A 14,692-nucleotide genomic window follows, 5' to 3' on the forward strand; every position below is an offset into this window, starting at 1 on the left:
TCTAAACTGTTTAGCACAGCATCACTCCAGAAGACATTTCTATTTCTAAAATCTTTTTTCGACATAAATCCCTCTTCTGTCTGAGTAAACTAGTGTTTCTGTCTTTTAGCCCCTCTCAGGATGGTGTGAGTGTGGGAGCTGGAGGTGAAGGTGTTCCCTCAGGACAGCGCTTCCTGCTCAAGTGGAGTGTGCCTTTGAGTTTTGTTGAGGTCGTAGAGTTTGGCTCCAGCGAGGAGATGGGCGACTCCCGGTTCCCCCCCTCGCACTCAGGAGATAAAGTCGTCATTAATGCTAAACCTAGTAAGTTCCTGTTATACAGACCAAAATATGTATGCTAACACATCTGCTCTGTGCCAAATTTCTGTATATAATTCAAAATCTGACTGAATCTAGGTGCTAGGAGTCATTTTTATGTATTACTGGAGGTCAAGGTCAAATGGTGGTTCAGGTTCTGAGTTGAAAACCCAAACTTTTCACATTCAAGCTTTGAGATGAGAGATTACAACCCAAACCACGGCTATGACCTTGAATGAGGCTTTTTTGAAAGGAATATAGCTGTAGGTATTGTGCTGGAAGTTGATTTAAAAAATAATCAAACAACCTAATGTAGCCAAGTGATTATAGCAATAGGAGGAAGTGCTTCAAGAGATATTCATTCTGCACCACCCTTAAACAACAATGCACATGTTATTTTTAAATGTGCAGATATGTGACATTCAAAGCACTCGTACTTATTCAGTAAAAAACATGGTCAGATTTCTAACACATCCAGATAAAGATGTCATGGATTATTCCACGGAAAATATGACTCTGAAGATACTGGCATTAGACATTATTCACTGCGCTTTCCAGTATCACAGACATCTTGACATGTCTGACAGAACCATGATTGAAGTCTGGCTTTTAATGTGACATCTTAAAAATAAATTATTGATGGAAACATGTCAGAAGAAACTGGAAAGACAGAAAACTATATAGGGAGGTGGGGATAAGGACTGAAAAAAGCAATAGAGACAGCTCATATGCTTTCTGCTTAAAGCACAGAAGTTGTACACACAACATTTCTCATTTTACCAAGCAAAGCAGGATGCTTTGAAGTGTTCGCTGAGCGATGTGCTAGTCCGCTGAAAGTCATGTGTTTTAGTGGATTGCCTGTTTCCTCAGGGATTTTAGGGTTGTTTTAAAAATGGCTGCTGTTCCACCTCCTGCTGTTCCAGTGCATCTGTAAATATGGGTATATTGTGCTGACTTACAGTACATATATGTATCTTTTGGATTCTGCAGCACTTGCAGCTGTTATAGATTCCAGTGCAGAAAACACAGAATGATAATAAAAGCCGTTTAGTGCTTGACCCCTATTGACGCAACGTTTCTTTTCAAAATCATCTGCCGTTGAGGATGTCTTTTCTCTCCTCTGAGGCTGTCTGCTCTTTTTTGTTTTTGTGGTTTGGAAAGAGTGGGTCACACTGACTCACGAAGCTGAACAAAAGAGGAAAGACTGTTTTTCCTGTTTCATTGCGTGTGCTCTATTCAGCACAGCTGAGGTGACAAAAGAAGGGACTCCGGTGGGATTTTACAAGACATTATGCAAAAACCCACACTGTAGATATACAACAGTGTAGGTCTCAATTGGATGCTTGTTTAGGCTTTTACAGTTTTAGGCACACATGAAACACACTGGACTCTCTGTGCTGTTTAAAGGTAGAAAAATCACTTTTCTCCACATTTGAAAAAGGCTGGTGTCTCTATGGTTACTAAAACACAGTCTGTGTGCAAGAGCTGCTCTGATTCAAACTAGAGCACTGAATCAAGAGCTCTTGCATTCCCAGCCTCTTTCTTTCTTTATTCTCTATCGTTTTATTTTTTCCAAATCTAATTAAGCACGAAGAATAAAACTACCAGGAGGGGAGGTGATGTCATTGTTAGGGATGCTGTGAAAAGGTTATGGAGAACTTCCAGAGTACCATTTTACATGTATTAGTTTTGCAGAAAAGTTTCTGTCTAGTGTTCAGTGTAGTTAGTAAGTTTGTAAAGCTGAACTGTGAAGTGCTGAAGTACCACCTTGTTTTTTTTTTTCAGTGTTGTTTTAGTAATTGTGACCCTGGACCACAAACCAAGTCTTAAGTAATCAAAAAATACATTGTCTTTTATGGCAAAAATCATTAGGATATTAAGTAAAGATCATGTTCCATTGAGATATTTTGTACATTTCCAACCGTAAATGTATCCAAATGTAATTTTTTTTTATTAGTAAAATGCATTGCAATCATACATGCAATCATACATCAATGGAGCTACTTATTTATTCAGCTTTCAGATGTATAAATCTACATAAATACCCTATGACTGGTTTTGAGGTCCAGGGTCACAATTTATATACTATTTTAGTATGTATACTATCAGTCAAAAGTTTTTGAACAGTAAGGTTTTTAATGTTTTTTTTTTTATATAATTATTTTCTGCTCACCAAGCCTGCATTTAATTGCAGTGATATTGTGAAATATTTTTGCTATTTAAGAGAACTGCTTTCTATTTGAATATATTTTAAAATATAATTTATTCCTGTGGTCATATTTTCAGCATTGTTAGTCCAGTCTTCAGTGTCACATGATCCTTCAGAAATTATTCTAATATGCTGATTTGCTGTTCAAGAAACATTTTTATTATTATCAATATTTAAAACGGTTGAGTACATTTTTTTTTTCAGGATTCTTTGAAGAATAGAAAAATCCAAAGATCAGCATTTCTCTGAAATGAAAAACTTTTGTAACATACACTATACCATTCAGAAGCTTTTTAATTATATTCCAAAATTATTAGAAATAAATACTTTTTTTTTTATCAGGGATGCTTTAAATTGATCACAAGTGATGATAAAGGCATTTATAATGTTTCAAATTATTTCTGTTTCAGATAAATGCTGTTCTTCTGAACTTTCTATTCAAAGAAAACTTAAAAAAATTCTACTCAGCTGTTTTCAACATGAAAAAATAAATGTTTTTGAGCAGCAAATCAGAACATTAGAATGATTTCTGAAGGATCATGTGATTGGAGTAATGATGCTAAAAAATCTGCTAAAATCACAGAAATAAATTACATTTTAAAAATATATTCAAATAGTAAAATATTTCAAAATGTTACTGTTTTTGCCGTACTTTGGATCAAATAAATGCAAGCTTGGTGAGCAGAAGAGACTCTATAGAAAAAAAACATCTTCAACACATATTTAAGTATCTCTTAAAAAGAATAAATGTTGTATACTTGCAGAACCTGATGCAAATAAACAAATCAAAACACAAAAACTAAGCCAAATACAGACTGTGTGTAAGAGACTCGCTTTTTACTTCAGCTCTGATTAGAAGAAAATACATTCTTACTCCCTTTCTCTCTTTTCTCTCTATGTCCTTTCCTCTCACTCTCTACTCAACATTTCTGTCTCTCTCTCTTTATCTTAGAAGAGCAGAGCGGCACAAAGCAGTCTATTGTATGGGACAGTATTTGGAAAACAGACAGCAGTCTTAATGACTCATCTGAACTAGCGTCCAGTGATTCACTGTATATTATAGTTTCAGCAGTAATGCTTATAGAGAAGAAGTGAAATTTTAATGGACCTAAACTAAACAAATAGCATTGTTATTCTGGTGTTATTTAAGCAGTATAAAGGAAGGAGTTGTTATTGGAGTTTTAATTTCATTCGGCTGTGTTTCATTTGCAGATAAGTTGTATATGGGTCCAGGACAGCTGTACCAGGACCTACAGAACCTAATCCATGACCTGGGTTTGGTGAATCAGATCTCCACCATGATCAGTAGTCTGAAGGGGAATTATCAGGTGAGGTGTTCATGTCACTGTTATGCTGAAACACTTTGGGATCGATATTTAAACCAGGCTGTGCACAGTTCTTACCACTCAAACTCCATATTATACTCTCTTTTTCCAGAATGTTAATGGGACAGTAGCTCAGGATTGGGTTTCAGGTCTCCAGCGCCTGATTTTAAAGAAAGAGGAGGAGATTCGGGCAGCTGATCGCTGTAGGATACAACTACAGTTACCAGGGAAGCAAGACAAGTATGTGTAACCTCGTCATGACCCTTAATTGTACACTACTGTTCAAATATTTGGGGTCAGTAAGATTATTTAATCTAAAAGCAGTTGTGCTTCTTAAAGGATTAGTTCACTTTTGAATGAAAATTTCCTGATAATTTACTCACCCCCATGTCATCCAAGATCTTTCTTTCTTCAGTCAAAAAGTTTTTGAGGAAAACATTCCAGACTTTTTCTCGATATAGTGGACTTCAATGGAGATCAGCAGGTTGGTCCAAATTGCAGTTTCAATGCAGCTTCAATGTAGGGTTGTTCCGATTCCGATACTAGTATCGGAAATGCCGCCGATACCACAAAAAAATCTAGCATCGGAATCGGCGAGTACTTGAACCCACGTACCGATCCGATACAATTTTCTTAAGATATGTTATTCCCGCTAGCAAATCAGAAGCCAGTTCTTCTTCGCGGCTCAGAATGCAAACAGTGTTGCCACAAGCAACCACTGTTTAGAGCAGCGAAGAAGAAATACAAATGTGCTAACAGTTTGTCCGCTAAAACGGCGGCATGTCTCATATGTAGGGCTTTATGATTTCTGCGATGCAGAAAACACGGACGGAATCGCGGAATCCAGTCAAAATGGAACTTACAGTTTAACGCGGAACGTCACGGAATTTGTCAAAGTTTGATGCATTAATCAAAGGTAGTTCATTACACTTAAATCAAACTGTGATATGGACTAATATTAAGCCAAAAACCGACTGTTTAAATATTAATTAATGCGTGGTTCTGTGTTAATGAATTGTACAGGCGCGTGGTTTGTTTACTCCTTGTACTGAGCGCGCGGGACACTTGCGGTAATATTAAAGGGCTCCAGACTGTGACCAATTTTTCTGCCAGTGTTATTAATTTTCGTGAGCGGTCACACTGGCGCGACCACCGCGTTGTTCAACTCATGAGCTCTGCCATTTCTGTCTCAGATGAGAAACATAAAATGGCACGCGCAACGAAAGTGAAACTAACACGACACGTTTGAGCTGCTCAGCGCTGACCGTTTATCAGCTTGGACTGCAATGCAAACAAACTTGCACAAACCCCGAACAGCTTTATTCGGGAGCCAACGTTGATTTTGCAACACTGTTACTGCTGCGAGATGCAGTGAGGAGCATTTGAAAATGCCGCACAATGAATAAGGTTGCTGCGAGATCTAGTGAGAATCTTTCAAATTCTGGCCAAAATTCTCTGTTATAAACAGGGCTGATGTACGTCAGAAAACCAGATTAGTAATACTAACTATATGAAAAAATATTACTGTCAAATGTATGTCATATAATAAAAATACTCTAGTTCACTGTATATATCACTGTATATTTGTTTTAAGGAATAAGTCTGAAGCACACAATAAAATAATTGATTAGTATTATCTACAGCTGTATATACAATTACACACCCAGGTATCGGATTAGTACTCGGTATCGGCCGATACCCCGAGCCCAGGTATCGGAATCGGTATCGGGAAGGAAAAAAGGGTATCGGAACATCTCTACTTCAAAGGGGTCTACACGATCCCGGCCAAGGAATAAGGGTCGTGTCTAGCAAAAGATATTGCTAGATATTGATGATCGGTGAGTTTCTTAAAAAACAAAATAAAAATGTAAATACTTTCTAACCACAAATGCTCGTCTTGCACTAACTTTCCAATGCGTGTCTGTGACTTCACGCATTACGCAATCACGTTGGCAAGGTCAATTGGTGTGGTTAGTTCTTCGTCTGTGTACTCCGGTTCAAAAAGGTAGGGGTAAAAACTTCAACAGCATCGTTGTTTTACCTTTTTTGTAAAGAGCGTTTGACTTTCTTTGCTCGTTCGATACTTCCACCTACGCCACGTCTGACCTTTCCAACGTCACTATGTAATGCGTGAAGTTGAGCTACTGTAGTCCAAGACAAGCATTTTTATTCCTCATCTGGGATTGTGTAGAGTCCTTTGAAGCTGCATTGAAACTTCAGTTTGGACTTTCAACCCGTTGATCCCATTGAAGTCCACAATATGGAGGAAAATCCTGGAATGTTTCCCTCAAAAAACGTATTTTCTTTTCGACTGAAGAAAGAACGATGTGAACATCTTGGATGACATGGGGATGAGTAAATGATCAGGAAATTTGAATTTTGAAGTGAACAAATCCTTTATTATTTTTGTGGAAACCAGGATACTTATTTTCTTGTTTCTTTAATGAATAGAAAGTGCAAAAGAAACAGCATTCTGAACAAGAAATCTAAAGAAAAGAAAAATAGTTAATGTGTTACTTTTACAGGATAGTTCACCCAAAAATGAAAATTTTTATGAAAATGATGTTTAACTGCTTACCCCAGGGCATTCAAAATGTAGGTGACTTTGTTTCTTCAGTACAACACAAATGAAGATTTTTACCTCAAACCATTGCAGTCTTTCAGTCATATAATGGCAGTCAATGGGATCCACGGCTTTGAGAGTCCAAAAAACATACACAGATAAAAAAAAAAACAAATTAAACCCTGTGGCTCATGACGATACATTGAGTTGTTAAGACACAAAACAATCGATCTGTGCTGGAAACTGAACAGTATTTATTTAATTTTTCACCTGTGATCCACCACAATGTCCAACTGTCCTAAGCGCGTTCACAACAGCAGGCGTGTGACACGTCAATGTGCTCTGGCATAGTAGGCGCATACGCAGAAGCGATCTGTCGTGCGTATACGTCCCTCATTGTCTACACAGACAAATTGTGGGTACGACGGCTACTCAAAATGAGAATTGCTTATCCTGATTGTTGCAACCGATTAAGAACTAAAAGATTACGTTTGTTTGACTTTTCACTGACTCCCAACTTTGATGCGCCACACGCCGGCTGTTATGAACACGCTCCGGACAGTTAGACATTGCGGTGGATCAGAGGTAAAAAATGATATACATACTGTTCAGTTTTTTGCACAGATCGATTGTTTCATGTGTTAAGACCTCAATGTATCATCACAAGTCGCAGGGTTTAATTTGGTTTTGTATGCTTTTTTGACTCTCAAAGCCGTTGATCCCATTGACTGCAATTATATGACTGACAGACTGCAACGGTTTAAATTTAAAAACTTTCATTTGTGTTCTACTGAAGAAACAAAGTCACCTACATCTTGAATGTCCAGGGGCTAAGCAGATAATCATTAAATTTTCATTTTTGGGTGATCTATCCATTTATTTGTATCCTGAATGTCTTAAAACATTTTAAATAATCAGACTGCCATTTCTCTGTGTTTACGTGACTCAGTGCTATAAGAATGACCTTAAGTCCTTAATCAGAGCCTCAAGACTGTCTTCTGCTGTTATTATCCTCCTGTGGATCAGGGGCTTTGGAGTGTGCAGTTGTCAAAAACATACGCACACAACGATTATTTGCAACTGGATGCTTGGATTTTAGTGTCTGGATTATAGGAGTACCTTTAGACTTCCAGCTGTCAAACTAATCCTTCTGATAACATAAATCTCTCTCACACTCTGATGTCTAGAAAATGTATGCTGTTGACTTTCTTTTTGAGTTAGTGGTAGGAGTAGTCTGCATTACATGGCCTCACTGTTTCGGTTCTGGTCATTATTCTATGTATTATTTATACACAATGAAAGTTGAAGAGCTCCTTCGGAAGTCATAAAAACACCATTATCAAATTAAAGAGTGTGGAAAAGTTATCAATTCTGTGCACTGGTCATTAGTATTGAAACTGGCCAATTATTAAATCATATCCTGCAAAGTCACTGATAAACAGGATAGGACCCCGTCTGTTTCTCCAGCTGCCTGACAGTTTGCCAGACCAGCTGAACCCGTGCTGAGATATTTAGACTACCCAAGAGATTTGTATACCGCCTGATGCACAATGAATCCAGGCAAATGTGTTTTTCTATTGTTAAAGTTTTTCAGAGAACTTGTGATTTTTACTTTTCAGATACGGTAGACCGACGTTCTTCACTGCTGTCTTCAACACTTTCAGTCCGTCTATCAAGCAAGCTTGGATCAGTAATCTGCAGATGGCTAAATTGGCTCTACGTATGTGTCATTTCCTGTGCTCCTTGTGTCCATATCCTGTCTTTGTCTATCTCAAAGATATCTATGAGTTAAACGCATCCAAAGCTACTTTAGAAAATGTCTGAAAACACGTTTAAACATACCTTAATATGATATTCCCAGCATATTTTATAAATAAACATTTTCGTAACACATAAAAAAAATCGCCGGCTGGATTCAGCGTGTGAATCATCGCTCAGCCGAGCCAGAACTAATAGTTCAGTGCAGACGATTGGATTATATTACTGGCGACAGGAGGACACATATGGGAATATCATTGGTTTGTAGAATCTGAGGAATGCTTCACAAATGCAATGTGTTTTGACAGAGGAAGACAACATCCAAGGCTGGTTTTGTGCTGAAGATGATGGTAATCAGATGAGGAAGCAAAACCATCCTCTTTTACTAAAACAGATGCCTGTGGTCATGTCCAAACTGCAGGAGTTCAAGGTGACCGAACGTCTTACACCTTCATTATCATTATTCCTTATAATAGCAAAGATGGTCTAATAAACCATGTGTATTTGTGTTAGGTGGAGTGTGCAGTTCACAATCCTGAGCCTCATGTGAACACTGACAGCACTGCAGATCTGCCTGTTATGGGTCACGGATGTGTGTGGGTGAGTCTACAGACAATTTACAGTCTAATATTCATTTTTTAGAGTCCAACATGGGATAAATCTGTCAGTCTGAAGTGTGTGTGTTTGTTCCCGAATTGTACTTGACCTAACACAGCATTTAATAATTTTAAAGCTTTTTTGACCTCTAAAAGCATCATTAAACACTGTTCTGTGTGGGAAGTGCGAGAATAAGCTTGCATTAAAGGCTTTTATGCTGTATTTACCGTATAGAAGGTCATAGGGTCCTACAGTAGGAGCCGGCAATGATGAGCTACACTCCTTTAAGAGCACTCAGCGTGTGTCCCATTGATCTGAGACATCACCTTTGGAAAAGGCCTCAGACTTCAGTACTCAAATCAGTTTTGTTGAACAGCTTAAAGGAACAGTGAGATCTTTTTTTTTTTTTTTAAGGTGGCCAGCTGCACCAATCACATGGGTCAGGTCTCCATTGTAGCACTGCAGAACTCAAATCCAAAAGTGACCGAGTGTTTTAATGTGGAGTCGCGTATTCTCTGCATGACGTATGTGCCTCTGGATGAGCCTTTGGAAAATGGTGATATGAAGCCTGAGGACAGGAAAGCCGGTGACACACCGACTGTGTGTCTGGGAATGGAGGAAGGCAGGTGTGTACATCAACCAGATGAAGAAGAGATGCCTTCTGTTTGTTTGTCTAGTTCAGTGTTTTTCAACCACTGTGCCGCGGTACACTAGTGTGCCGTGAGAGATCGTCAGGTGTGCCGTGAGATATTATTCAATTTCACCTAATTGGTCTATTTAATGCAGCAGTTAAATAAACAAGAAGTTATTATTAAGTGACTTACATTGACTGACTACAACACTATTGCCTGATTTAGCTCTATTTCTTCGTCAAACGTCGAACAATCTGAAACAAGTCACAACTGCGCGCATCTCCATTCAAACACAGTGGTGTTTCGTTTATGAATGAAACGTGCGTTTTTAAACGAATCTAGTGAAATGATTGACTTTCCCATTCATAAAGACAGTCACTTGCTTTGTTCCCGAATGAACCATCCGTTCAAACGAATCAAATGAACGATATGATTCAGTAATTAAATCAGTGTCTTGCCGCCACCTGCTGGCAGATCTGTTCAGTTATTTAAATTTCTGTAGTCATAATTTTATATTAAAAACATTAATCACAACATGAATTTATGATTTTGATTGCATTCATTTCACATCTGAGCCTCATTAAACAAATGAAAGGATAAAAACAAAGGTAAAAAACAAAAATTCCCCTGTAAATCACTTTGAGGAGTCAAATAGCACCTCGTAATAGGAAGGCTAATTTTTTTTTTTTTTATCAGAGTTTTGATTATTGGTTAGAATGTGCTCCTAAAATTTTGACTGTGCCCCTATTTTTTTTAAAGTTAGGAGCACAAGTGCTCCTAGCAATAAAAGTAAGTATAGAGCCCTGAGCCATTTTTTTATTTATATTGTCAGACAGCTAAAACATTTTACAAAATGTGTTAAATCATCTGCACAAAGGGATTGGCATGCTGAAAAGATTTGTCTATTCTTATTTTTGTTGAATGATAAATATAGCCTACTTAAAAATCATCATATTACAGTTCTTTTTTTTAAAGAATTGTATATATTCTATTAATATTAATAATATTGTATTCTATTGATGTTGATTTTGATAGTAATATTCTAATCTGTATTCTACCTCAATTGATCATTGTTTGGAAAATATGTCTTGTTCTGACAATAAACCATAAATAATAATTAACTATCTGGTTTTTCTTTCATTAAGGAGAAAAAAATCTGCCTTTAATATTGATAGATATAAAGATTTGACATTTATCGTAATAATTATCGATATCGACTGATATGAAAAAAATTATCGTGATACATTTTTTTTGCCATATCGCCCAGCCCTAATAAGCTACAGAGTTTCATTTTTTTACAGTTTCGATTGTTGGTGTGCCTTGTGATTTTTTTTCAATTAAAAATGTACCTTGGCTCAAAAAAGGTTGAAAAACACTGGTCTAGTTAACCTGAGTGTAATCTGATAAACTGATGTTTTGTTTTTCAGTATATCTGTGTATAAGAGCAGTCAGCGGTCTAAGAAGGTTCGCCTGCAGCACTTCTTCTCCCCTGATAAGTCCAGTGTCACATGTCTGGTGTACAAGAGTGGGTGTCTATATGCAGGCCTGGTCAGTGGTTCTCTGGTTGTCTACTCCAGGGCTGATGGTAAGGAGCTTTTTTTCCTGTAGGGATTGCTGTATGAATTTTGATCATCTTGAAAAACAGCATGCTGGTGTAGTTTTTGATTAGCTTAACCAGCTGGATTTTCTTTCAGCATGACTATTCCAGTAAGTAACCAGCATAAACTAACCTTTAGAATTCACACAGGTCTAAACAGATTTCAGCAGGGAGTGCTCTGGAAAGTGCTCAAGGAAAGTGAGACGTTTAAAAATATTTTTCCCCGTCTCTCATTAATTCTTTCCACAGCTGTTTTTCTCTCTGGGAAGCTCGTATTCTGTTTGACTCTCGCTCTAGTTTCCAGCTGCTTGAGACACAGATATTTAGTAAATAATTTTAAGATATTGTTTAATACTCTGATTGATTGAACTTAATGAACTTTCTAATGACACTGTTGTGTTAGGATAATTTATATATACAGTGCCTTACGAAAGTATTCATACCCTCTTTTGTTATGTTGCAGCGTTATGTTAAACTGCTTTAAATTACTTTTTTCCTCACATTAATCTACACTCATTACACCATAATGACAAAGCACAGATTTGTGACAACACTGAAATAAGTACATTTCAGAAATATTCATACCATTGAAATAAGTACATTGCATAAGTATTCATACCCTTATCTCAGTACTTCGTTGAAACACCTATACAGCCTCAAGTCTTTTTAGGTATGATGCAACAAATTTTGCACATCTGCATTTGGCAGTTATTCTTCTTCTCACCTCTTCACCTCTCAGGCTCTGTCAGCTTGGTTGGGCGCTGGCAGATATTTTAAGGTTTTTCCAGTACTTTTTGATTGGGTTCCACTTAAGGGCATTCACAGAGTTGTCTATAAGCCACTCTTGCTGTGTGCTTAGGGTCATTGTCCTGTTAGAAGGTGAACTTTCTGCCCAGTCTGAGGTTCTGAATGCTCTGGACTTGGTTCATTAAGGCTCTCTATATTTTGCTGTGTTGAGCTTTCCTCCTACTCTGACGAGTCCCTCAGTCCCTCAGTCTATAAGTTTCTCCCATCCTCATATATGATGGAGCTCAACTAGAGTGACCATCAGGATTTTGGCTAGTTTGGCCAGGACGCCAGCATTAGGAAGAGTCCTTATGGATAATGGAGGCTACCTGCTTCTGTGAACCTTCAATGCAAACAAATTTTTTTCTGAACTCTTCCCCAGATCTGTGGCTTGACACAGTCCTGTCTCTGAGCTTTATATAGTTAGACAGTTTATACAGTTCTTTTGACATTGGGGCTTGGTTTTTGCTCTGATTTGCATTTTCAGCTGATAGACCCTTTATTAAGAGGTACGTGCTTTTTCAAATCATACTCATTCAAAAGAATTTGGTAACATCTACAAGTGATATTAATGCTTCTGAGCTAAATTTTAAGTGTCCCAGAAAATGGTATGAATACTTATGCAACGTAATCATTCAAAGTTTTATTTCTAATAAATATGCAAAGTTGTTTTGTTCCTTGTCATTATGGTGTATGATTGATGTGGGTAATTTAAAGCAACAAGCAACAAGCTGCAACATAAAATGTAAAAAAAAAACGAAGGGGTATGAATACTTTCGCAAGGCACTGTATGTAAAATGGTTTCCACGGAAATATTAAGCAGCACAACTGTTTTAAGCATTGACATGAATTGATAAATGTAAGAAATGTTTCTTGAGCACCAAATATGCATATTTGTTTTTTTAGAGGCTCATGTGATACTGAAGGTTGAAGTGAAAATTCAGCTTTGCCATCACAGAAATGAATTACATTTTTAAAACATTCAAATAGTAAAGTGTTTTTGTTACTTGTAGTAATATTTTACAATATTATTTACTATATTTTTTATATAAAAACCCAGTAGTTTATATAACTGTATAATAATATGTTTTCAGTGTTCTCTTCTCAGTATTCACATAATGTATGACTTAACGTTTGGTAATACTCACAGGATAAGCCTTTTCGGAAATACCGCACAGTTCCAGATGAACGCAGTAAAACAATGAGATTTTGATCATGTGGTAGCATTACCAGATCATGAGCCTTGTATTCTGAATCAAAGTCTGTCTTCGTTTACATTTTACTCGTTCAGCTAAATACAGAACGCCTTTAGTGCTAATGCAAAGATTGACATTTAATTACTAATATGTGTCTTCATTAAAATTCTTTTTTCCCTTTTACAACCCTGCTCATCACAAGTCTATTTAAATCAGAGCAAGAGACGAAGAGAGAGCATTTGGGAATGCTGTGTAGGCGCTGGTGTTATGTAATCAGAGCCTCTTGAGGCAAACAAGCTGAATAAAGATCTGATCAAATACGCTGGAGGGTGGAAAGATACAGGCAGAAACAGATGCAAGCTATCAGTGATTTGTGAAGATTACTATGGGTCAGTGTAAATGCTGTTACACATATTGTAATTCTTTTTAATAATTCTTTAATAGATGTATTAATTTTTAACGTCTCTCTTCATTTAATCTTTTCCTCATTCAAAATTGTCCATATCATGTCACAAAATATAAAGTAGCACACTGTTTTAGGCATTGATGATGATGATAATAATAAGAAATGTTTCTTTAGCAGCAAATCAGCATATTAGAATTTTAAAATCAGGGTAAATTTAACTTATTTTGTCTTCTGGGAAACATGTAAGTTTCTTCTGTAGTTTCTGAAGGGCAGTACTAAATGAAAAAAATATGATATTTAAGCAAAATAATAAACGTGTACACATCTTCATTCTGTTCCCCCTTCCTGGTTCTTAATGCATAGTTTTTCCTTCTGGAGCATCAGTGACCGTTTAAACCTTCTGTAATAGTTGGATATGAGTCCCTCAGTTGTCTTCATACATTCATACAATCATACATTTATTGCTGGAAAGGGTTCAAATACACAAAAAGCTTTTTTCTGAAGAACAGCAGGCAGTTTAACTGTTCAGGACAAACAAGACTAAAGAACAATGTTCACTAAACAAAAAATACAGACAGCTGTGGATCATTCAGGTAACAACACCGTATTAAGAAGTGTATGTACACTTTTGCACGGGGTAATTTTTATAAATTCAACTATTATTTTCTCTTGTGGACTATATGTAAACATATTTTATGTGGAATATCTTATTCAGATCAGTACTAAACAAAAAAATAACATGCATTTTGTATGATCCCTCTTATTTAGGTAAAATAATTAACATTTTGCAGATTCTGCAGGTGACCTCACTTGAGTCCATTCCATTAAAAGAAGCACTTGGTGCCAAATCCAATTGCTTTGAATGTCAGAATATGTTCTCAAAATTTGGCTCATGAAAACAGAATCCATTACATTCAGCTGATGCTGAAAGAGGTTTGCCGATACCTAGTCGGAGCACCAACTCCAGCATGAGATCCAACACATTTTTTTGGTAAAAAAGCGGTACTTGTATTTCCACAGTGAGAGGTGTTCTTTCACCTCAATGACTGTTGGGTTTCTCTTTAATACTGCCTTTGTGACTTAACCAAACACTCAACACGCCTCCATTCTGCTCTCTGAATGCTGAGGTCACTACATTTCTCCAGGAAACCCACACACACAGTGTGGGTGAGGAGGACAGGATGTAGTATCAGCCCTACCCTCTGTGTGACAACATCATACCTAACCTTTAACCTAATTCTCTCTCACACTCAGTGTTCACAAGCCCTTATCTTTTCTCTACATTTGTAAACAGTGATATCTGAGATTGAGATTGTCTTCATGTATTTT

At 37.0% G+C, this 14,692-nt stretch overlaps 1 protein-coding gene across 3 annotated transcripts in view; it reads left to right on the top strand.

Annotated features, from left to right (window-relative positions):
- Nucleotides 1-14,692, top strand: part of arhgef10 (Rho guanine nucleotide exchange factor (GEF) 10) — a 61,543-nt gene that overhangs the window by 31,238 nt on the left and 15,613 nt on the right. For all 3 annotated transcript variants that reach the window (XM_073826518.1, XM_073826519.1, XM_073826520.1), the window contains 8 exons: nucleotides 110-300; nucleotides 3,716-3,831; nucleotides 3,941-4,068; nucleotides 8,011-8,111; nucleotides 8,458-8,579; nucleotides 8,663-8,749; nucleotides 9,161-9,372; nucleotides 10,806-10,963. In XM_073826518.1, coding sequence (XP_073682619.1) covers nucleotides 110-300; nucleotides 3,716-3,831; nucleotides 3,941-4,068; nucleotides 8,011-8,111; nucleotides 8,458-8,579; nucleotides 8,663-8,749; nucleotides 9,161-9,372; nucleotides 10,806-10,963 — 1,115 coding nt within the window. The remainder of the gene's footprint in view (nucleotides 1-109; nucleotides 301-3,715; nucleotides 3,832-3,940; nucleotides 4,069-8,010; nucleotides 8,112-8,457; nucleotides 8,580-8,662; nucleotides 8,750-9,160; nucleotides 9,373-10,805; nucleotides 10,964-14,692) is intronic.

The sequence above is a fragment of the Garra rufa genome, chromosome 21, assembly GCF_049309525.1.
Source record: "Garra rufa chromosome 21, GarRuf1.0, whole genome shotgun sequence".
NCBI lineage: Eukaryota > Metazoa > Chordata > Actinopteri > Cypriniformes > Cyprinidae > Garra > Garra rufa.